Genomic DNA, 23,015 nt, shown 5'->3' with positions numbered 1-23,015 from the left:
CCATGCTGGATCAGGCCAAAGGCCCATCCAGTCGAACACAGAAACAAATCCCAGGTGCCGTCTGGAAGTCCACCTGAGGGGCCAGACCTCCAGAAGTCCCCTCGCTATTCTCCCCCAAGCGCCAAGAATACAGAACATAACTGCCTCAGACAAAGAAGCCGTGTTGGATCAGGCCAATGGCCCAACCAGTCCACCATGTCACCCAGCGGCCAAAACCCAGCTGCCGTTCAGAGGCCCACCAGTGGGGCCAGAACACAGAAAGCTCTCCCACAGCTGTCCCCCAGCGCCAAGAACAGTGTCCCATCGACACCAGGGGTGGCCAAACTGTGGCTGTCCAGATGTCCATGGACTATAGTTCCCATGGGCCCCTGCTGGGCTGGCAGAGGCTCTTGGGAACTGTAGTCCATGGACTTCTGAAGAGCCACAGTTTGGCCACAACCTGATCTATGCCTTATGGGGAACAGCTGGTGGTAGACCTGCGCTCCAGATGTCTCCAGTTGAATTCCAGGGCCTGCCTGGACCCCACTGGCCACGCGACCCACTCCAGGAGAGCCCCCCCCAGCCAACCCAGGAGAGGCCCCCCTCTTTGGGGTGTGAGGGTGCTTCAGGGGGGCGGGCCGTGGAAGCCTCTCAAGGCAAAAGCTTCAGGCAGGAGGGGGGCTCTGGCCCGCCCTTCCCATCCCCACACGCAGCAGGCATGCTTGGGAGCCGCCGGCGCAACGCCCTCCGGCATGCAACCCCCGGGGGAGACCCCAAGTGCCCCCAGCCATGGCCCTCCCTGTATTGAACCGGGCCCCTCCCCTTCCTCCCTCCCCTTTTCGCGATCAGACTGACCCTCCCCACCAAAAAAGCACGTCCATGCTATTTTATCTTTCCTGCCCCCCCCGCAGAAGCCACCCCCTTTGTTTGAAATGGGGGGGAGGCTCCGATCCCCATTTCCGAGCATTTCTCCCCCCCCCATCACCTTCCTTAAGAGCAGGGGGAGCTCCGTTTGCCGAGCCTCGCCCCCCCCCCGGAGGAAGCAAGAGCAGGAGGGGGGAGGGGGCGGGGCCAGGCGTGCATGGGGGCTCAAGGCGGGGGGGGCATGCCTGCCTGCATGGGGGAGCTCTCTCTCTCCGGCTGCTGCTTTGCATTTGGACCGCGGCGCATCCCCGCCTCCCCCCCCAGCCCGCCGGGCGCCTTGCCTGGGTCTTGTCAAACTGCTCCCGCTCCGCCTCCAGGCTGTGGCCGCTCCTGCGGCTCAGCACCCGCGCCGGCACGTTCTTGATGGTGTTCATGGCGCCGCTCGCCGTCCCACCCGGCCGGCAACGCCGCCACTGGTGTTGCTCCGGATCCCGCTCCGCTTTCCGCCGCTGCGGCTCCTGCTGCGCTGCTTCTCCTCCAGCGGTCCCGGCGCGCCGAAGAGGCTCCGCGGAGGCAACCCGCGCGAGGGCGCCTCCGGCGGGCGTCGGCGGGAACTGCAGCTCCTCCTCCGTTCCTCCGCCCAGGCGCCGCAGCCATTCGCGAGCCGCAGGAGGCGACCCGCCTCCGGGCCGGACAGCCAATCGCGGCCGCCCCTCCCGCCTGGGCTGGCTTGGCGGAATCGGTCGTCTTAGTCCGGGGGCACCTCCAAGACCCACCAGGTTCAATCATTTCAAGGCTAAGCTTTCTGTACCACAAGGAGCGGCTGACAATCGCTTTCCCTTTCCTCTCCCCACAGCAGACGCTGCGAGATAGGTAAGGCTGAAGGAGCTCTGAGAGAACTGCTCTGAGAGAGCAGCTCTGTCAGGGCTCTGGCAAGCCCAAGCTCCCCCAGCTGGCTGCACGCAGGGGAGCGCAGAATCAAAACTGGCTTGCCAGATTAGAAGCCTCAGCATCTAACCACTACACCAGGGGTAGTCAAACTGCGGCCCTCCAGATGTCCATGGACTACAATTCCCAGAAGCCCCTGCCAGCGAATGCTGGCAGGGGCTTCTGGGAATTGTAGTCCATGGACATCTGGAGGGCCGCAGTTTGACTACCCCTGCACTACACCATGCTGGCACACTTTGTCAGTTAAGCACAAAAGCTTACGCCTTAATTTTAAAAGAAACTGGTCTAAAAGGTGCCCCTGGACTCAGTTTGTTCTGGTTGGCCAATAATAATAGGAAGAAGAGTTGGTTCTGATATGCCACTTTTCTCTTCCTGAAGGAGTCCCAAAGCAGCTTAAAATCACCTCTCCTGTTGCTGTAGAAAAGAGCAAGAGTCCAGGAGTGCCTTAAAATCTAACAAAATCCGTGGCAGGGGAGGAGCTTTTGGGAGTCAAAACTCACGTCTTCAGGTCAAGATTTTATTTATTATATATTTAGATTAGATACCGCCCTCCCCGTGTCTGTCTGTTGCAGGAGAAAAGGAACCAGAAAGGGGCACCTTCAAGACTAACAACATTTGGGGCAGGGGAAGAGCTTTTGGGAGTCACAAAGAAGTGGACAGTGACTCCCGAAAGCTCCTATCCTGCCACAAATCTTCAGGTGGGTAGCAGGTTGGTCTGAAGCAACAGAATGAAGTTTGAGTCCAGTGGCACCTTTAAGACCAACAAGGCCAGAAGTAAATTTTGCTGGTCTTAATGGTGACACAGGACCCAAAACTGTTCTACGGCCACAAATTCTGTCCGTCTCTAAGGCGCTCCGGGGCTCTGGCTCCTGTCGACTGCTATCTTGAATGCTGCATTAATGGCTTCAATATTGGTGAGGGCGACATAGAAATGTTTTAAGTGGTAAATAAATAATGCGGCCCATCAATAGGGTTGCTGTTTTCTCGTAGGAAAGCAGCTGATCTGCAAGCGATAGAGGTCAGCTCAAGGGGAGGAGATATCCGCTTTGAAAGGCACAACCCCAGAATCCCCAGAGCTGGCAACCCGACCCGCAAATGTAAGACCCAGCTGAGCGACAGGGGTTGTTCCTGTTCAGCACTGATCTCCCCTCCCTTAGCATGGGTCTCCTTTTGAAAAACTATTTTACCACATTAAATATGCATCACAATATTTATAACACCAAAACGGAGAGGAAATGGAATCAGAACTAAACCTTTCGCTTGTCCTCCATCCCTGGCAGCGTCTGCTACTCTGATCGACGGACTTTTCCTGCATTTACTTTTTTTAAAAGGCATTTTGTGCCAATGCAAGCTGTCAATTGCATCAGATGCCGGTAAACCATGGCTATTTTAAGTGCAGATCAAGACTCCACCGAATTTCTATACTGCCGAGAGTTCTATCCGATGGAGACTTGTGTGACTCACAAGCTTGCATCCGCAAGTCTTTCTGTTGAGAAGTTGACACTGGGTCGGGTAGGCCAGAGGGTAGAGAGTCATGGAATCCATGGTTGCCCCACAAGCCGGTTCTGGCAGGTTCCCACTCGCGTGACTCCGGAGTTGCTCAAGAGACTTCTGGGATGCAGCCCGAACGGGACTCTCATTGGCCGTTAGAAAGCTTTAAGAAGAGTGTTCCGAATTGCTCTTGAGAGTTGCGTGCAATTGCTGTGGGGCTCTTAAATGCATCTCCGTTTGGTGAGTGAATATCCCAGCCCGGTTTCTAAACGAAAATAGCATCACTTTTCCTCTCTTGGTCATTTGGCTTCCACCTTTAATCTGGAAAAAGCCATGGCCTTTATTGCCAGTGATTTGTTCAATTGTTCTTGCTCTGTCTTTTTGATTAAAGAAGTGACAACACCTGGAAACAAAACAGGGGTTCAAAAGCCCGCCAAAAACAAATATTTACAGATTTATCCTGAATCGGTTTGCTCAGAAGGAAACTCCAGTGAGTTGAATGGGACGGGGCTAATGCAACTTTAGTTCTGAGCAGACTTTGTTTTTCTTCACAAAACAAAGAGGGGTTGTTTTATTTTAAAAAATAAATTAAAAAAGCATGTTTACACAGCTCACTGGAATTTCCTTCAGAGCAAGCAGGTTTTGGTTCAAGTGCAAATATTTACCCAGTCCTGAGGACTCAAGTTGGGTTGCAAAAGACCTGGGAGATACAAATGGGTTTCGTCCCTTGAGGACTTTGGTAATCACAGATCAACTATCCAAGACAGAAAGTTGCAGCCTGCACCTTTCCCTCTGATAACTCTGCACGGAAAAGGGCTCCAGACTTTTAAAAAGAAAGCTGGGAACAAGCATGTTATTCAAACAGATTGTTGTAATGTTATAACACTATACACCTGCCAACTGCCAGCTAACATGGGCAAAATATCTTAGTATCTACAGAGTTCCAAGGTTGGAAAAGATCATACCAAATCAGTTGCACCAAAGGGAGGAGAGGGCAGAACAAACAAAGGATTAACGTCACGTAAATGGTTCTGGAAAAGAGCACTGCTGTGAGAAAGCCAAGGCAATGCAAAACATCCACCTGGAAACAGCCCTGGGCAGTGATTTCTTCAAAAGTTCCAAAACTGCTGCATGATGCAGTTCTCTGAACCTTGCGATAGGTGAAAAAAGAGGCTTAGAATCTAATTCGTTTGTTGGGGAAAACAGACTCCTAAGGAGGAGCACCCCAATCCATGGCCAAGTGGGCCAGGCTAACATTTCAGATGTGAAATAACTTGCACACCCTGAAGTTGATCCGGGAGTAAAGTGCTAATGGTTTGGCAAAGGTTGACATGAACACACCCGCAGATCTAGCCAAAGAGAGAAGAGCAAGATTCCACCTCAGAGACCAAGAGGTTTTCCAAGCTGGAAGCTTTTGAGACCAAAGCTCTGTTCGTCAGAAGGTTTCCAGGATATGAGATTTTGAGGGTCACAGCTTTTTTCATCAGAAGAGCTCCAGAGTATAAGTTTTCCAGAGTCAAAGTTCTCTTCAAAATCTGCCAGGGTCTCCAAGGTGCTAATGGAGTCAAACTTTGCTCTTCTCCTGCAGGCTCTCACCGATGAAAGAAAATCGTCTTTTAAGATTCTACCCAATGCTGCACAAGCTCACTCAATGCCACTAAGAGAAAAGGGTTGGCCAAACACTGTTTCCCCTTCCCCAGCCTCCCATATTTGCTATTTGCCATTCCCTGCCTTTGATCTTTAACCACGGACAATGTTTTGCTACAGTAAGGGTGGTTAACTTGATATGGTGGGGTGGGAGGGAGAGAAAAAGAGCCCTATTCTGCCCTTTTTCTTGAGCCTCTAATTAAAAACAAGACAGGGAGTGGGAAAAGCCCACACAACCTAACTAATGGCAGGCAGAAATTAAATGGAAGCTTTGTTGTCTTTTAATAATAGTCGTGTATTCCTGCCCGTTTACAAAAGGACGCCCCCGTTCTTAGCTGGCTGAGATATGCAGGATGCATGGGGAGGGGCACAGGGCACTCATACACAGCCCCCCCCCCCAAAGTAGTACGGACTGCATTGACAGTGGTAAAGGCACAGAGGTCAATAAAAGCAGACAGTGGTAAAACAGGTCGTAAGAATATCAGAACAGCCCTGCTGGATCAGACCAACGGTCCGGCATGCTGTCTCAAACCATGACCAATCAGTTCCTCTGGAAGCCAAGGGCTTCCCCTAATGTTCCCTCCTGGTTCTGAGATTCAGTGGCTGACTGCCTCTGAACATGGAGGCTCCCTTTTGTCACCACGGCTAGTAGCCACCGATGAAATCGTCCACCATGAATCTAATCCCCATTTCAAACCCAGCGGGTGCCCTGTGGCCTTCACCATGTCCCCTGCCAGCAAATTCCACATTTGTATCCCTCATGGAGCAATTGAGCATTTTATTTTAATGAAAAGCCTATCCCTCTTTTCCCTGAACCGCTTGCTGTCACTTCCAGTGGCTCGTCTGGGGTCAAGAGGAGACCCAGAGAATGAGCCTGGCACACCAGGAACCCCCAGAAGCAGTGGGTGAGTGTGATGGTGGGAATTAAGAAGGGCTGTTCACATGAATAGGGTCTGCACAGCCACATGGTGGACAAGGGTCCACATCCAGTGCTGTGGGGGAGGGGACGGTTCCTCCATTTACTGCTCCAGTCGGATACAAGAAAAGAACGTCGCGTGGTTAAAAAGAAAACTCAGACAGAAAAGGAATATTGAGCTTTATACTGTAAATAGAAAACATTGGTACAAAAACAGAGTAAACCAGAGAAAAAACACATTTCTAGACTTTTAAAGGCCTCCAAGTGAGCAAGGGCATATTTAAATAACCTTCCAAAAACAGGCTATCAATTAATCGTAGGGCAGCTCTTCCTTAAAGTCACTTTTATTCACTATCCCATAATTCTAGGTTTTCGGCATCTCTAAATCTATCTATCTAGGAGGAGGGGGACTAAAGCCCAGCATCCAGACCAAAGTCCCTGGGACGTGAGAGGCGTTTGGAAAATGATCTCAGCGGCTGAGGCACGGCTTCCTCGTGGACCCTCCACACGGCAGGGACCTTCCGGAGTGGGCGGCGCCGTCTCACAAAGGGCAATGCTGGCAAGACAAACAGAGGGCGGCTGGTTTTTAAACCAGGAGGGAAGCGGTGATCTTAAAACATGCACATAGGTGGAAAAGACACACGGCCGATCAAGTTTCCGGCTCAGCCGTTTTCTGACTGGCCTTCTTCTTCGCCTGGGGGGGAAAAAACTGACCAGCGCAAACCTCCCGGATGCCTCGACCGTTAAAGAAAGCATTTACTGCACGAGCCAGTCTGACAGCTGCTTCCCTGAAACCAAACCTGCTGGGGAAGGTTTTCCCGTCCCTTTGCAAACAGCTGGCAGCTCAGGGGTTCTCGTGTTGACAGAGACGCCTCTCAGGAGCTGCCAACTGCAAAGATTTACAAGCCAGGAGGCATTCCAGAAATGCCGAAGGCATCGCATCGCATTTCCTGTGTTTCTTCCATGTCGAACCGCCCTGAGCCTCATGGGAGGGCGGGATAGAAATTCAATGAATTAACCAATTAATTAATTAATTAATTAATTAACAAAGCCTCAGCCCTGGCAGGTGCAGGGTAGGGAGTAGAAGAGGGGTCTCATGCCACCTATTAGTCGTCTCCTCTCCAGGCTGAGCTCGCCCAGCTCCTTCAGCTTTCCCCCAGCTGCAGGATGTTATCCCCAGACCCCTTGCCGTGAAATGAGAGACATTAGGCTCTTTCATTTGTCAGGTTAGAACTGACAAAGCCCACCTGGGCATCACAGTCTGCAGTTGCCGCCTCAGAGGAGATGTCGTGGAAGCCTAAGAAAGGAAATCTCACCAATACACACAGCTACAAAGTAAAGGAGAGGAAGGGGCTTGTCCTCACCTGAGGTCAGAGAGTGAAGAGAGAGAGCTTCATCTGGGTTTCCTCTGCAGCCGGCAGGCTCCCTGGATACTCCCCTGCCTGCTAAAGGGTATGAAGACAGGGAGTCCTTAGAAAACAACCTCGTCAACAACCTAGGAATAATTTTCTGGGAGGCACAATGGCAAGTTTGGGCTTGCATGCAAAGTGACCATGAAATACAGTCCACTGCCCAATTCACACTATAGATCTCAAAATACTAAAAAGGATGCCAAAAAACCCCTTGTACCATGTTAATTAATGGTGAGATACTTGCATCTATTAATGTAAAACATTTCTGTCCCATCTTATCTCCTCAGACTCAAAGGGGCTGGGCAATCTGTCAGCCGATGTCTCTGAGAGAAGAGGGGGGGGACAGGGACCTGAGAGGCAATATGGTCTTAGCTCTCTAGGTATTTTAAAAGAGGGAAGGAGGGTAGCAATGGGAATGCCTGACCTACTTGTAACCCTGAGCCAGAGAGAGAGAGAGAGAGAGAGAGAGAGAGAGGTTGTGGCGGGCAGTAGGCACTCTGCATGAGTGGAGAAGGGGCGTCGCACCATCTTGTGGCCAGATGAAACTGAAGCAGAGATGTGGGAGAGGAGAGAGAGCTCACCAGTCATTCTCACTCCACTTTAGAGAGAACTGAGGCAGGGAATGGCTTTGCTGAGCCAACACAATCTTAGTGGGAGGCAAAGGTGATGTTACCTTCCAGATAAAATGCTCTGGTTTGCTTTTGCAAAGAAAACCAGCTATTTTTAGAGATTGGCACAGGAGAAGCAGGTTCTTTCATTCTCAAGTAGTGCAATCCTAAGCAGAATTAAACCTTGTAAACCCCAACCTCGCTTGGAAGAGCATTCCACCAGGCCAGGGCCAACTTGGGCCGGGGATCTGGAGCAAATTCTGTGTGCTCGATTTTAGATTGTCACCCCAGTTGTAGAAATCACCAATACATTTGCTTGCTTCTTTTAAATATATCTCTTTATGCTGTTTTTTGGTTTTACTTCGGACTTTGCAGCTTTTATTGACTGGTACAAGATAGACCTGGAGTCTGAAGTGGAAAAGCAAGAGTTAAAAATCCCTCTCTTGCTCAATAAAGAAAAACAAGATGATGGCCCCATCTCTCTCAGGATTGAAATGCGAGTTCATTCTTGCCTGGTTTGTTCACATCTTTACTTGTGGCAAAATCCAGCTCAGTCATTTTACTCGATGGGTTTGCCAGTGGCAAATTCTTAGAGAGAATAACAGGAGTCACGTGGTCCTGCAAAGACTAACACACTGGCTGGGAGAGAAGCACTGGGCGCCGTTCTCCAATGGAGTTTGTCAAAGTGGATTTCTGGTTCAGGAAAAGTGGTGATCTTGAAGGTGCCACAAAACAATTTCCCAGTGTTGATGGGGAGAAAAACTGGGTAGCAAGATTTAAATAAGGAAATTTAATAAACTTATCTCCTACATTTCTATTTTTTTTAAAAATCCAGAACTGGCAGTGTGTGATTCATCTTCCCCGAGTCAAATCACACCTTTCAGTTTGGGTGATTGGCTTCTCAAAAGGCTGGAATGGCCTCCGAGCCCCTCCAGCGATCCCTTTTGCTTCCCTCCCTTTGGCAGGCGGGGAAAGTGAAAGGGAGCCCTGAAATGGCTTGACCAGTCAAATTCGAATGCCAATACCAATATTGCTATCCGGGTATATCGGCATACGCCAGTTTTTTCCAGGCTGAATCTCCCAACCCCCCCCTGCAAAAAAAGCTGTCTGTTTTTTTTAAGCACCCCTATCCAGCACCGTGGAAAGAAAACCATATGCAAATCTCAGCCAATGATCTCATAAATATTATGAAAACTGAACTCTCCCCATCGCTGAAGTTGTTGCACTGGAAAGACTTACCGCCGAGGTGCTGCCTTCCTGGAGGCTGCTGCTCAGAGCGTCGTGGAGCAGGTAGTTGCGTTCCAGGTCAGCCAACATCTGCCGGGACTCTGCTAGTAGTCTCTGAAGCTTACTTGTGGGTGAGCAAGAATCCTAGAAGGTGCCAGAACAGAGCAGATTCAGGGACTGTAGGGAAAGGTCTGGAGCCATCAGGGACATGGTGGAAAAGGGTCCACAGCTCTGAGCTCATTCCGTAAGTCTCCAGGACTGCATGACGATGCTCTGGAGCCAGCATGAGGTAGTGGTCAAAGAGTGGTGGATTCTAATCTGGAGAACCAGATTCCTCCACTGGCAGCCAGCTGGGTGTCCTAGCATCATAGAGCTGTGTTCAGAGCCTGGCCAATGACAGGGGCCGTATTACAAGGGCAAAGACTCACACAGTGGATGGCAGGCTGGCAGCATCCATTCACTGAATGGAGGTCTGGCCCGCTTGTGAGTTTGGGCGAGAGATCCGACTCAAAGAGCTTCTCCTGCCTCTTGGGCCCGCTCATCTTCTGTGTCGACGTCAGACACGGAGCGCCCAAGTCTGAAAGAGTCAGGTCCACGTCGTGGCTGCTGCATAACAAATTGAAAAAGATTGTGATCTTTTGGATGAACCTCCTGTGTACATTCTACAAAGAAGCCTGAATGTCCACACATGGACACAAGGAAAAACATCTAACATTAATAAATGGTTATGAAAAATATGGTATATAGTGCCAATGGGAAAATTTTGGCATATAGGAAATTTGGGGAAGGGGATATTTATGTATTTATAATTATCTATACCACAAACGGACTCAGGGTGGTTTACAATATAAAAGAGAAACATCAATAAAACCAGCATTATAGGCAAAATAAATATAAATAAAACCATGAACTATATTAATTATATATCATACATTTTATACTATATTACACTTTTTATACAATATAAATTATATATTATACATTTTTTCCAACTTGTTCCCCCGTCATTCAATATCCAAATCAAACTAAACCATGGAAGCCAGTAAAAAATAGAAACATTGAATTCGGTTTGAATTAAACCATCTCTAAAAATGGATGATTTATTTATTTATTATATTTAGATACCACCCTCCCTGGAGGCTCAGGGCAGTTTACATAAGAACATAAGAACAGTACATGAAACAGCCTATAACATGTGAATAACCATACAATAATAATACTAATAGTTGTAACCATATAACAATATAACAGTATAAACAATATAAACAATGCAACAGTGCATTGTTGTGATTTTTCATACCTGGTTATTTACTCAACTTAGAAAAAGCTGTGCGTTGTATTTCTGTAATCTGCCTGATTCACTAAGAATTGAGTTGTGCATCTGTTTATAAATTGACAGACTTACTGAGATTGACCCTATCGGCTCAGGAACTAAACAGCCAGGTTGTCATGTCACCTGTTGGGTGACCAAAGGGGGCTAGTGAAAGCTCTTGTGGGTCTCTTGCACAAACAAATTTCCCTTATGTGCAGATGCTGGAATCCCTGCACCCCAAAAACAGCAGGATCGAGACCCACGGAGATTTGCCTAAGGGTGCTGCCTCCCCCCTCGCCACTGAGCCTCTTCCTGCAAGGAAACTGCTGCATTTGGATTGGGGGAACCCAACCCAAGGGAACTAATCCTTCAAATTTAAATGCAAATCTACCAAGCTCCAGGCCTGACTCAGGCAGTTTGGTAGCTGAATGTTGTGCACTGAGAAAAGCAAAGCGCAAACAGTTTTTTAAAATGCACAGTCAAATTCTGCTCTATTCAGAACAAAACGACTTCTTAGCAAGCTTCAAACTGCTGTGTGTGTGTGTGTGTGCGTGCTTGCCAGCCAGCACTTTTGCATTGTTCCCAAACAATGAATAAACCCCCGGCTCGATTCGGGGAAGTTGACCCTCGCAAGTTTAGCTGCAGTTATTTGCACACTTTGCTTGCAGTGTTCTACAGCCATGGTTACTCCTTTGTTATTAGCCGCTCATCAAGTTGGCCGGTTTCAAATCTTGGGTGACTTCTTCCCTATCTGAGAAACTCCACAGGGGGTAACTACCAACAACCTGTTCCAGGGAATCCAGGAGACACCAAGCAGGTAAAATGATACCAGGTCCAAGCAGGAATGTGCAAGCGTTCAGCTTTCACTGGATTCTTCATGAGCCAGCATGTGTCTGATGAATAGTTCTGTGAAGTTGGAAAGTGTCTTCTAAATTCTGAAACTGTATCTAACTTTATACTTCCTGCCTTTTAGGCCAAAACACAGCCACCATTGTTTACTGAACTGCTCCAATAAGGGGGGGGGGGAGCTATTTTCCTGCTTCTTTTACTTGGTATATCCTGAACTTGAGCTGGATCTAGATAGTACTCCTTCACAAGAATTCTACTAGTGTGGTCTCAATCCTGCAAGCTGCCACTTATTTCCTGGGCAAAATCCAGCTTGCTCTACTTCACCTGAGTTTCAACAGCCTTTCCATCTCTGAAGATACTTGGGAGACCCCCCAAATCCCCGGGGAAGATGAAAATGATCACACAGGAGTTGTCTGCCTGAAAACTCCGACCCAGTTTATTTTCTAAACCAGTGGCAGTCAAACTGCGGCCCTCCAGATGTCCATGGACTACAATTCCCATGAGCCCCTTCCAGCAAATGCAGTGGCAGGGGACAGCCTTTCCTTTGGCAGTTATGGGCTGCTGCCCGCCAGCAAACACAGGCCTGATTTGGAAACAATAAAACTAGCTGCATTGTCACGTATGACCTGTGTGGATTGACTGAGAATCTAGAGGGATGAGCTCCTTATATAGGTTGGTGTCTAAGAATTACGGCTGACGGCCCAAGGTAAGGAAATACCTGGAGATTTGGGGAGGGGGGGCCTTCAGGAGGATCCAGTGCCATAAAGCCCACCTTCAAAAGAAGCCCTTTTCCCCTGGAAAACTGACCTGAGTCACCTGGAAGTCCTTGGTAATAGGAGGAGGTCTCTAGGCCCCACCTGGAGGCTAGCAACCCTACTTAGGACCTTTTCATTACATGTTTATCATTTGAAAGGGAGCCCTGTTTCAAACTATGACCTGGTTCAATAAAGGTTTCGGCATGGTTTATGTTCTTTGGGGGGAGGAGGGTGATTATAACTTAACAGAAATATTTAAGCTTGGCATAACGAGAAAAACACCTAACCTTTCTGCCTTGGCGCTTTTCATTCGACAACTAGCCTGAGGACTGCTGAGAAAGGCCCCGTGCCGCGTCTCTCCTTCTGCTCTGGCCGGCTTGAAAATCTGCATCCACTCCTGGTCTGTGACGGGTTGGCAGGGCGAGGTTCTGCTTGCAGGGCAGCGGCAGGAGCAGCTGGGATCCAGCGCTTTGGCCAGACGGGGAGACTTCTGGGGACTTTGCCCCCTAGGAACCCCAATGGGATCTGCCGTCCCTGCAGCTTTATGGCCCCCGTCGAACTGGTCCGAGAGTTTGGACGGGGGGCTACGGCCCTTTGCCAGCTCCGCGAAGGACTCCAGCCCCAGCCAGTGCTTGTGCATCGGCAGGAAGGCGACTGGGTTTCGCTCCAAGGGCTGAGCAAATTCCCCACTGTCCATCATCCAGCGGCTGTCTGACGGTGAAGCAGGTCTGACCTCTGCTCTGCCCGCGCTCAAGGGACTGTCCCACGCCTGCGGTTGCCTAGGCAGAGCTTCCGAACAGCCAAATTCCCTTTCATGGAAGGCATCCAAGCGTGCGCAGAGTCGCTCCTGGGAACCCAAGTCTTGCGCCTGACACCTATTCCCGGGGTCGCATATGAGGCACGTACTTTGCGAGCCGCCTTGGGGAAAGTGCACAAACCGGGTGTGGGTCTTGTGGGTCACTTCGCTACAGACAGCCTCACCGTCGCTGCTATTCTCGAGGTCGGACAAAACCATCTCTATGCTAGAAGTGGCGGAACAAGGAGCTCGTGTTACTGAGACAGCACGCAGCAACCTAGGGGGATAACTCTCCCCATGGCGGCCAGTCCCTGTGCTGCTGTTGCTAGGCAAGGTGAGGCGGCTTCGAGGTTTTATATGTATCTGCCCAGCCCCCCAACTCTGCCCCATCTGGCTGCTACTAACTGCGTTCTGGTTCTAAGCTTCCAGTTTTGTTAATACGTTTTATGGCTTTTTTTCTATGATCCTCTCCCTTATGCAGGCCCTGCAAATTACAAGCACTGCCCTAGACATCCCTACTGATCTTCAGAGGAACAACCTATATTTGCTCAGGGTTAAATTTCTAACCTAATCAATTTGCAGGAGCTTCCTTGACTGCCACCTTAGAACTGGAAAAGACTGTGGGCAGAAGTTAATGCCACGCCTTCACCTGGTAAATTATCCCCACCCCGTATCAATGCTTCTCCCCCACCCCAACATTAAGCATGACAAAGGGTTCTGTGTAGCCCAAAAGCTCATGCACTGCTTTGTAAACTTTGGTTCACCCTGACAAAAGAACTGTCTTACCATCTGAAAAAGTACGCATGCACATGAAAGCATATACCCAGAATTCAACTTTGTTGGTCATAAAAGTGCCGCTGGACCCAAATTTGTTCTACAGCTTCAGACCAATATGTCTGCTCAGCTGAATCCATCCTGAGAATTACAATCTGCCTAACACTGTAGCTAATGGGCAGCTGTTAAAAAGAAGAAGAGTTGGTTTTTCTACCCCACTTTTTACTGTCTGAAAGAGCCTCAAAGCGGCTTACAGTTCCCTCCCCTTCTTCTCCCCACAACAGGCACCCTATCAAGTTGGTGAGGCTGAGAGAGCTTTTGACAGGACTGCTCTGTGAGAACAACACTGTCAGGGCTGTGACGAGCCCTAGGTCACCCAGCTGGCTGCATGTGGAGGAGCAGGGACTCAAATCCAGTTTGCCAAATTAGAAGCTGCCGCTCCTAACCACTACACCACGCAGTCATACAGGCCATCTAGTCCAACCCCCTGCTCAATGCAGGATCAGCTCAAAGCATCCATCAGGCGCCATTATGGCTCCTAGTTTGAACCCCCCCCCTCAGGCCTACCTTGTTTCGTGGGCCTCCTTCTTGGGTTTTGGATTTGTTTCCTGCGAACTCTCCAAGTTGAAGTGCAGAAACTGCAGGTCCTGCTGCTGCTTCAGGTAGATCTGAGGGCAAGAAGGAGAGCTCAGGGGCACCCAAGAATGACAACGAAACCCTTGGCTGTTCTCTTCAGGCATCCCATTTTTAGACATTATTGATAGGAGGGGATAGTTCAGAAGCCAGGGCAAACACTGAGTGTGACCTCAACCCTTCTTCCTCTGACTCCCAAGTCTTTGGCATTAGCGCAAACCACAATGAACCCACAAACTAGCATTTAAATATTGTTGACTGTTTTAACCCATGTTGTTCCTTGCCATGAGCTATCTAGGAAAGCCGGGGATTCTGGGTGATTTTGGGGGGGAGGGGGGCATCAGCGGGGCCTGGAATTGGGATCACTCTGGGTGGGTAGTTGTGAGTTCCCTGGATTCTGCAGGATTGGACCAGATGGCCCTGGAGGTCCCTTCCAACTCTATGATTCTATGACCTTTGACCCAGTTCCCTGTTCAGACATAAAACACCTCCAAGCCCCAAACAAAAGCACCACCACCCCAGAATAAAATAAACCCCAGAACTTGGGAGTCAAACCTGCCGCAAATTGCTCAGCTCAGTGTCCGTCCTTAGCTGCTTCGATTTTGCAGACTGAAGAAGGTGATCTTTTCGGTTTGCTCTCTCGACTGTTAGGCGGAGGAATCAGGTTTGAATCAGAACATTGGATGAGAAGCAACAGACACCAACAAACTAAATGCTAATTCTGTCAGTCATCCGGGAAGAGGCTCCTCACCGATTACTCAGAGAGATGCCAAAAACTGTCTCTCTTCAGCCCCAAAGTAGCTGCTAATTTCACAATTGTAATGTGCATCTTTCATACAGAGTCCAGATCAGTAAATAACCAAATACAGTGTGAACCCAGTGACCTGCATTGTATGTACACGGCAGCAGCACTTGCTGCAGGGATGTTGAGGGGAGGCTCCCTTCCACTCCCCTTTGTCTCCTGTTCACCTGCAGTCCAAGGAAGGTGGCTGCTGACGGGGAGCAGCATAAAGGCACCAGGAGTGCATTACCTGTAACCCTGATAAAGGCTTTGGGTGTAGCATTTGTGGACAAGCCAAAGCCCTCTGGTCAAAGGACGGAGGGACTAACTCCACCCCTCCCCAAACCGTAACAATGCAAACAGCTAGTTCCAAATGCAGAGGATAGTTCCAAATGCAGAGAGACAGCTTGGTGTAGTGGTGAGGAGCACTGACTTCTAATCTGGCGAGCCGGGTTTGATTCCCCGCTCCTCCTCCACATGCAGCCAGGTTGGTGACCTAAGGCTCGCCACGGCACTGATAAAGCCATTCTGACCGAGCAGTGATATCAGGGCTCTCTCAGCCTCACCCATCTCACAGGGTGTCTGTTGTGGGGAGAGGAAAGGGAAAGGGCCATGCAGGCCATTTTGTTCAACCACCTGCTCACTGCAGGATCAGTCTCAAGCATCCCTGAGAAGTCTCTGTCTAGCCACTGCTTGAAGACTGCCAGTGAAGGGGATCTCACCACCTCTTTAGGCTGCTGGCTCCACTGCTGAACACCTCTGGCTGTGAAATTTGTTTCCCCTGTTTTCTAGCTGATAACATTCTACGTGTAGTTTAACCCCATTACTGCAGGGCCTGTCCTCTGCTGCCAAAAGGAACTGCTCCCTGCTCTCCTCCAAGAGATAAGCTTTCAAATACTTAGAGAGCAATCATGTCCCCTCTCAACCTCCTCTTCTCCAGGCTGAACATTCCCAGGTCCCATAGCCACAAGGGAAAAAATCAATAATGCCTCTGAAAAAAAAACAGCTTTTTAAGCTTTCGAAGTCTGGTTTATTGTGACCCTCTGCTATTAACAGTGCCTGTAAAATATTTTTGCCGTGTTTCGTTTGCAATGAATGTGTTTCTTCAGAGTCCAGTTTTCCATATTTCTATGTCTGAATTTTTTTAATCTGCTTTTTCATATATTATTTCAGATCCTCCAAACAAACCAGCGTGTGAAATACACAGGAATCTCTGAACAAATTATAATAAAAATCTTTCTTTTCACCTAATTATTGTGTTTTCTTCGCTGCTTTGGCTTTCTGTTGGTGCCCCTCCCTTTCGGCCCTCCTCCGTAACAGCCACAGCCCAAAAAGCTTTTGTTGTTTGGTCTACTCACCACTAAACATCAGCTTGTCAGTTAAATAATTGTTTTCTTGTTTGAGCCGTATAATTTCCTCCCTCTGTTCATTGTTCTCTTTTGTTTTTTCACTGAGGTCATCTTTAAAATAAAGAAAAGCGTTGCTGAAACCAAAGCTCCTCCCACAGAAATGTGAGTCGACGCCTTTAGCTTGGGCAGCAGCTCCCGTCTCCAGCCATTTCTCCTTGTCAGGTCACCCAAGTCAGTGAGCCAGGTAGCCCAAAATACTGGAGAAACAATTTCAGGTCCATTGTTTATCGCCGGTTATTGTACTGACTTTAAAATAACACAACACACAATTAAGAAGCTCGTCTTCCTTAATCATAATCTGATGCTGGAAAACAGGAATTAGCACATAATTGTTTGCTGGCTCCCTTGGTTCCATGATATACCTAGCATGGCCAGCTTGGTCCTGACTATGGTTGCCAGTTCTAGGTTGGAAGATTCCAGGAGATACAATCATAGAGCTGGAAGGGATCTCCAGGGTTATCTAGTCCAACCCCCTGCAGAACACAAGAAACGGCCACAAGAGCTGAGCACCCACACAATCCCTCCTGCTTACAATCTGCCTTAGTTGTAAGGGCTGAGGCTGGACAGAGCAGGGTTTAGGGCAGGGGTAGTCAAACTGCGGCCCTCCAGATGTCCATGGACTACAATTCCCAGGATCCCCTGCCAGCATTGCAGGGATCACCAGGGTTATCTAGTCCAACCCCCTGCAGAACACAAGAAACGGCCACAAGAGCTGAGCACCCACACAATCCCTCCTGCTTACAATCTGCCTTAGTTGTAAGGGCTGAGGCTGGACAGAGCAGGGTTTAAGGCAGGGGTAGTCAACCTGTGGTCCTCCAGATGTCCATGGACTACAATTCCTATGAGTCCCTGCCAGAGTTTGGAGGACCACAGGTTGACTACCCCTGCCTTACAGGGTCACCCTACAGGGTCAAAAGCCTACAGGGTCACTTTCCACTACCAAAGAGTCTTTAATCCCTGGACGGCCCCATTAGTATGGTGATTCCAGGAGCAGGACATGAGCACAGGGCCTGTCGCCAGCTGGTCTGGATGCCAGGCCGAATTCCAAGCATCTGAATCCGCCTACCTTTCAACTTTCCAATTTCCAACATCACTTCTTTCAGCTTGAGTTTAAAATCCTGTTTTTCCTTGCTGATGCTGGTTCCCTCCATCTTTGCTGTCCGCAGAGCGCTTTCTAACATTTTGAATTTGCACGTGAATTCAGTGATGTGACTGGTCGCTTCAAGGATATCTTTATCCTAGTCGGAAAAGCAAAGGGGAGGGGGGGTGTGGAGAAAGTGTTCACTGTCTTGCAGCCTGGCCTCCGATTGTCTGTGCCTCCGCAATCTACTGCCAGATCCTGATAGCATCAATTACCAAGGGGAGAATGGCACTGGAATGGGGACCAGCCCTCCAGCTGCCACAGGAAGGAACGCAGCAAGGACAGTTCTGGAAGGCCAGCCTGGCTGGGAGCACGCTGTCAATCAGAGCGGAGGTGATGTGGGGATCGGAGCCGACGTATCCGTGAGGCACGGCAGGCATGTGAAAAGGTCTGAATCACTTTGACAATCAAAAGGGGGGAAAATGAACTTTTAGGGTCTAAGGAAATCTACTGCATTTTGCCAAAACCAGGAAACAAAATAAAATGGTGAAGTGCAGACAAAGAGAGGGGGCCCCTGAGGGAGATCTCAAATTACCTTCAACTGCAGCATGGTCAGCAGCTCCTGTTCCCTGGCTTGCAGATGCCCCACTTTGTTTGAGAGTTCCATCACAGAGCAGTTGAGAGCCTGATTCTTCTCCTACCAAACAGAAAGGAAAAGGATCAGAGTCCAGGTCTGGGGAGTGTTTTCTTTCCTGTCCTTCAAATAGGACAAACCCATCAGAAGCCGGTATTCACCCTCGACCTATTTATGGATCAGACGGGCATGACAACACCACAGGTGTCCCTGAGGAAGTCACAGAGCTACTGTGCAGAGGAGTCTCAAAGCATCTTACAATTGCTTATCCTTCCACTCTCCACAGCAGAAGTCCAGTAAGATAGATGGGGCTGAGCGAACTCTAAGAAAACTGTGCTTAGCCCAAGGCCGCCAGCTGGCTGCACATGGAGAAGTGGGGAATCCAACCCAGTTCTCCAGATTAGAGGCTTTTGCTTTCAACCACTATACCAAGATGGCTCTTGGGAGTCTGGAAACAGGACACACAAGCCGAAACATACCTCAAGAGTCTGACAGTGAAAGGATGTGTCAGTTGCTGTCTGAGTGAGCTCCTGCAGCTCCCTCCGGGTGCTCTCTAGAGTCCTCTTCCAGTCTTCCTCCTGAGATTTGAGGAACTTCAGCCTGTCGTTCAACGCCGCTATCATCTCATTCCTTTTGAGCAGCTCATCTGAGGGACGAGAGCAGGTGTTATCCGTGGCAAAGCAGCCGCTTAAACAAGGATGCAACCCAGATAATGCAGAAGAGGCAGGGTGCGGTGCTGAGGTGTCGAATGTTATTATATAAAAGGGCATATTGGGCTAGATTCCCGGGATCTGCTTCACTGCTGGCTTCTGAGCTAGGGAAAGGGGCACTGTTAACAGAAAGGATCTGTGGGACAGAACTCATGAATACTAGAAAGGAATCCATAAACCAGAGTTAACCCCACGGCAGCTCCTGAAACAGTGTTAACAGTAGGGTTGCCATCCTACAAGTGGTGGCTGGAGATTCCTCTAGGATTACAGCTCATCTCCAGGAAACACAGTTCAGTTCACCTGGACTCTATGGCATCATGGCCCATGGAAGTCCCTCCCCTCCCCAAACCTCGCTCTCATCAGGCTCCACCCCCACAAACTCCAGGTTGTCCCCAACCCAGAGCTGGCGACCCTAGTTACCTGACATTTTCCTTCCCCTCTCAACTGCACAGTTTGGCCGTTGGCAAATGGTTACTGGATCAGAGGAGCCTTTTACCCAGCGGTTCGCACGCAAAGACACCTGTTATGTTAAATTATTCTAGGGCAAAAATGGAGCAGAGTTTCTAAAGGCAGCAATCTCTTCCTCCTAGGAAGTGCTGTAGCCCTTCTCTGTCAAGATTCCATGTTTCCTGTCACCCGCAACATTCCAGCATTGCCACGGCGTTCCAACTTAGGTGACGTCTCCATTCTGTTGTCAGTCGTCATTCGGACGGCTAAGCCAAGAGACTTCCCTTCCCCACCACCACCACAGCTTCCCGATTTCTAATGCCACTTACAAGTTGCACCCAAACATTTAAGAACAGCTATAATGTGGTCCTTTAGAAGATGCTACAGTCAATTTCACATTTATTGTCTCTCTTCTGTCCTGAAACAGTTCCTGGGCAGTTCCAATTCCTTTGTATACAAAGCCAGGCTACATTCAGACACTGTGATCAATCAGCCAGGGTTTGTTTAAATCAATGTTTGTGTGACAAGCCCTGGTTAGTCTTCCCCTTGTCTGTAAGCAATAGATCCTGACTGAGACACAAAATCCCAGCTTGTCTCCCTTTTGTCTTTTTTCCACCATCGCCTAGTGGCCTGATCCAACATGGCTTTCCTTATATTTTTATATACAGCTTCAAAAGGGGACTGGATTCAGAGCAGTGATCCATCAATGGCTATTAGCAATAAAGTATACATGGGACACTGCATCTGTGGCAGTGATGCTCTGTGTTCTTGGAGCTTGGGGGGGGGGGGCAACAGTGGGAAGGCTCCTGGAGTTCCAGCCCCACTTGTGGTCCTCTTGATGGTAGCTGGGTTTTGTCCACTGTGTGACACAGAGTGGTGGACTGTATAACTTCACTTGTGTTCTTATGTTAGTAGACAAGATGGTTAACAAGCTAAAAGCACTAGTTTGAAATCTCAGTTACAGTCAACCATCACACCCTCCTTTACTGGGCCACCTGCATTCAGACTTCACATCTAACTTGGCTTTGATCAAATAAAGGTATGTAAACCATGGTTTATCATGCCATCTAGTGTGGGATAATGGCTAAGGGAGTAATTCTGGACCAGAAAGTCTTGGGTTCCAATCTTGCCTCTGTTCTGCTCACTGGCTGGAAGTAGACAAGGGATTCTCTGTCCCAACCCACTCAATCTACAATACAGCAGCATTCCAGTGGCTTCTCTCCTTGGTCTGAGTTCTGGATGGCACTCACTCTCTGTCCTGTTACACCGTTCTGCCAAAGTCAGGATTTTTTGACGATCATCCTCCCAAGTCAGCAGCTGTCTCTGATGCACAACAACCATATCGTTGAGCTCTTTATCACGATCCTTCAGTTCTGCAATTAACAGCTGCAGTTCTTTCCTCTGTTTCTGAATAATGATGTTCTCTGGTTCAGAGTGGAAATCCTACAGGGAGGGAGAATATAATGTGATTCTGTCCAATCAGGAAATAGAACGTCAATAAGGTACAAAGTCCATAGACAACAATATCCCTTGAGCCCTTGCCAGAGCATGCTAGAAGGGCACATGGGAATTGTAGTCCATGGACATCTGCAGAGCCAGTTTAACCACCCCTGCTCTAGGGTATGCACAACTGGATTTCCAGGTCTCTGATACTTGACCAACATGCAGAGAACCTTGGTTTTGATCAGGTGTCTCCACAAAGTTTTTGAACTGGGTGCACCTTTGGAATTCTGACACAGCTGGGGGGGGCTATAAAATGGCTGCCACAAAATAGCTGCTGAGGAGAAGGAGCCAGCCACAAAATGGCTACTGCAGATCTCTTTCAGTTACACAGTCGAGATCCTTGGACTGTGCAGGTAGCTGCACAGTTGATGGGAAACCTTTCTTGCAAAAAAAGCTCCATCTGGCCCTCTCTACTTTCTTAAAACACCTGACAGGTATCAAAAGATGTGTTGGCAGGAGTTAGGCACTGAGCACCACATACTGGGTACTGGTTTAGGTAATGAATATAGCAGTACTCCACAACATACCTGAATTCTACTTTAAACTTAAAGTGTGAGTCTTGTCTGCAAAAATATGTCTCTGTATTAGATTCATCCATTTACAAAGCTGGGTAAAACCCAATGTATATCCTAACAAGGCTTTTGTTTTGTTACCTGGGGAGAAGAGGAGGGTGGCACTGATGAATTCATAGACGCTCTTGAATCAGGCCTCTGCACACTCTCTTAAAAATCAAGTGAGCAATTGTCAAGATTCAGTTTCAATGTCCAAGGAAGTAACAGATCCCATTCCTGGGCACTTCCACTCGGCTGTACGGATAACAGAGGCGAGGGGAAAATTAAAATCAGCTAGTGTTAAGGGTCCAGGTCCAACGGAAGCCCCAAGCAAAGCCCCAACAATGGCGCCCTGGACGCAAACTCTGGTCTGAAGAAGTTTGGCATCTGATAGCACGTGCGTGCACATGAAAGCTTATGCCCAGAATGAGACTTCGTGGGTCCTAAAGATGCCCCTGGATGCAAACTTTGGTCCAAAGACTTTTGGGATCTGCAGAAGTGTGCATGCACACAAACGCTTACTTACACCCAGAAGGAAACTGCGTTAGTTTTTAAAATGCTTCATTCTGAACAAATTTGGGACTTGAAGAAGTGCGCGTGCGACACAAGCTCATGCCCAGGCCAAAACTTTGTGGGTCTTAAGGCTTCCTGGCTGGCCTCAAACATGGTTCTGTGTCCCGCGATACTTCCTTTCGCCCTCTCTGAACCCCACTGACCCCCCCACACACACACATGGGATGCCCTAATATTTTGGGAGAAGGAGAAAACCCCCTCTCTGCCACCTCCCCCCCCCCCAGGCCGCGCTTGATAAATCTCTTATCATCACCCCCCCCTTTCCCCCCAACTCTTTCCTCCAGCCAGGCCAAGAAGGGGCGGCGCAGGGGCTGCCTTCCCCACACACCCCTTCCCCAAGCGGGCCTGGGGCGGCCTCAATCGGGGCCCGCGGAAAGGCCGACGGCGGGGCCGAGCGAGAAGGCCGCGGGAGGAGGAGGAGGGCGGCGGCGACGACGACCCAGCGGGGCCTACTGAGGCCTTCCCGGGGCGGAGGGGCTGTAGTCCGGTTGCTCGGGCCGCCCCGCGGAGAAGGCCTCAGGGGAGCCGCGTCCTCGCTTACCTGTCGCCGCCGCCAGTTCCCTCACGGGGCGGGCAGTTTCTAGGCGCGGGCGGGCCGGGGCGCCCCCTCAGGCCAGGCCAGGCCAGGCCGGGCCCCTCGCGGCGGCCTCATTTCCCCGGGTTAGAACGCCCTCGAGCCCGGCGGGTGTCGATCCGGAGCGGCCTCATCGTCGCGGGCAACGGCCCCTCTCGCTGCGGGGCAGACGCGCCTCCATTCCCACCCCGAAAAGCACCTCAGGTTTCGCGCCATTTCTGCCCTCCCGGCCGGCCGGCCGCGCTGGGGCTTCCCTCAGAACAGCAGCAGCATTGGGAAAGGATTTGGGGCCAATAGTTGGGTTTTTATTTTTATTTTTTAGGCAAAGTTTTAGGGATTTTCACGGGCTGTAAAATGTTATTTCCTGATGTGAGGGGAAACATTAATATGTTTTTGTCGATCTAGATCAGGGGTAGTCAAACTGCGGCCCTCCAGATGTCCATGGACTACAATTCCCAGGAGCCCCTGCCAGCGAATGCTGGCAGGGGCTCCTGGGAATTGGAGTCCATGGACATCTGGAAGGCCGCAGTTTGACTACCCC

The 23,015-nt window shown here is 49.6% G+C and overlaps 2 protein-coding genes across 9 annotated transcripts in view; both read right to left on the bottom strand.

Moving 5' to 3' along the window:
• Positions 1-3,179, bottom strand: part of HIP1R (huntingtin interacting protein 1 related) — a 44,052-nt gene extending 40,873 nt beyond the window's left edge. Inside the window, exon 1 of one of the 2 annotated variants that reach the window (XM_077308502.1) lies at positions 3,045-3,179. In XM_077308502.1, the coding sequence (XP_077164617.1) occupies positions 3,045-3,062 (18 nt within the window). In that variant the 5' untranslated portion in view covers positions 3,063-3,179. Of the gene's footprint in view, positions 1-1,184; positions 1,721-3,044 lie in introns of those variants that run through there. The other variant, XM_077308500.1, reaches the window with a different exon arrangement.
• A 306-nt stretch (positions 3,180-3,485) lies between these two features.
• CCDC62 (coiled-coil domain containing 62) lies at positions 3,486-22,739 on the bottom strand. 7 transcript variants are annotated; one of them, XM_077308510.1, is made up of 14 exons: positions 22,442-22,739; positions 21,430-21,582; positions 20,524-20,716; positions 18,596-18,762; positions 18,078-18,179; positions 17,468-17,639; positions 16,351-16,452; positions 14,767-14,855; positions 14,146-14,246; positions 12,296-13,030; positions 9,521-9,698; positions 9,105-9,236; positions 7,210-7,287; positions 3,486-3,685 (listed from the first exon to the last, which is right to left on the bottom strand). In XM_077308510.1, exons 2-13 carry the CDS (start codon positions 21,463-21,465, stop codon positions 7,216-7,218), a joined length of 2,079 nt encoding a protein of 692 aa, XP_077164625.1. In that variant the 5' UTR covers positions 21,466-21,582; positions 22,442-22,739; the 3' UTR covers positions 3,486-3,685; positions 7,210-7,215. The 7 variants fall into 7 exon arrangements, with proteins under 7 accessions (XP_077164625.1, XP_077164622.1, XP_077164623.1 ...); XM_077308507.1 differs by having other exon boundaries at positions 7,210-7,290; positions 22,442-22,738; XM_077308508.1 differs by lacking the exon at positions 3,486-3,685 and adding an exon at positions 6,009-6,401 and having other exon boundaries at positions 7,210-7,290; positions 21,430-21,497.
• Positions 22,740-23,015: the final 276 nt, after the last annotated feature.

The sequence above is a fragment of the Paroedura picta genome, chromosome 13 (genome assembly GCF_049243985.1).
Source record: "Paroedura picta isolate Pp20150507F chromosome 13, Ppicta_v3.0, whole genome shotgun sequence".
In the NCBI taxonomy this organism is placed as follows: domain Eukaryota; kingdom Metazoa; phylum Chordata; class Lepidosauria; order Squamata; family Gekkonidae; genus Paroedura; species Paroedura picta.
Note: the sequence above shows the minus strand (reverse complement) of the source record. Positions and strands in the feature narration are given on the sequence as shown.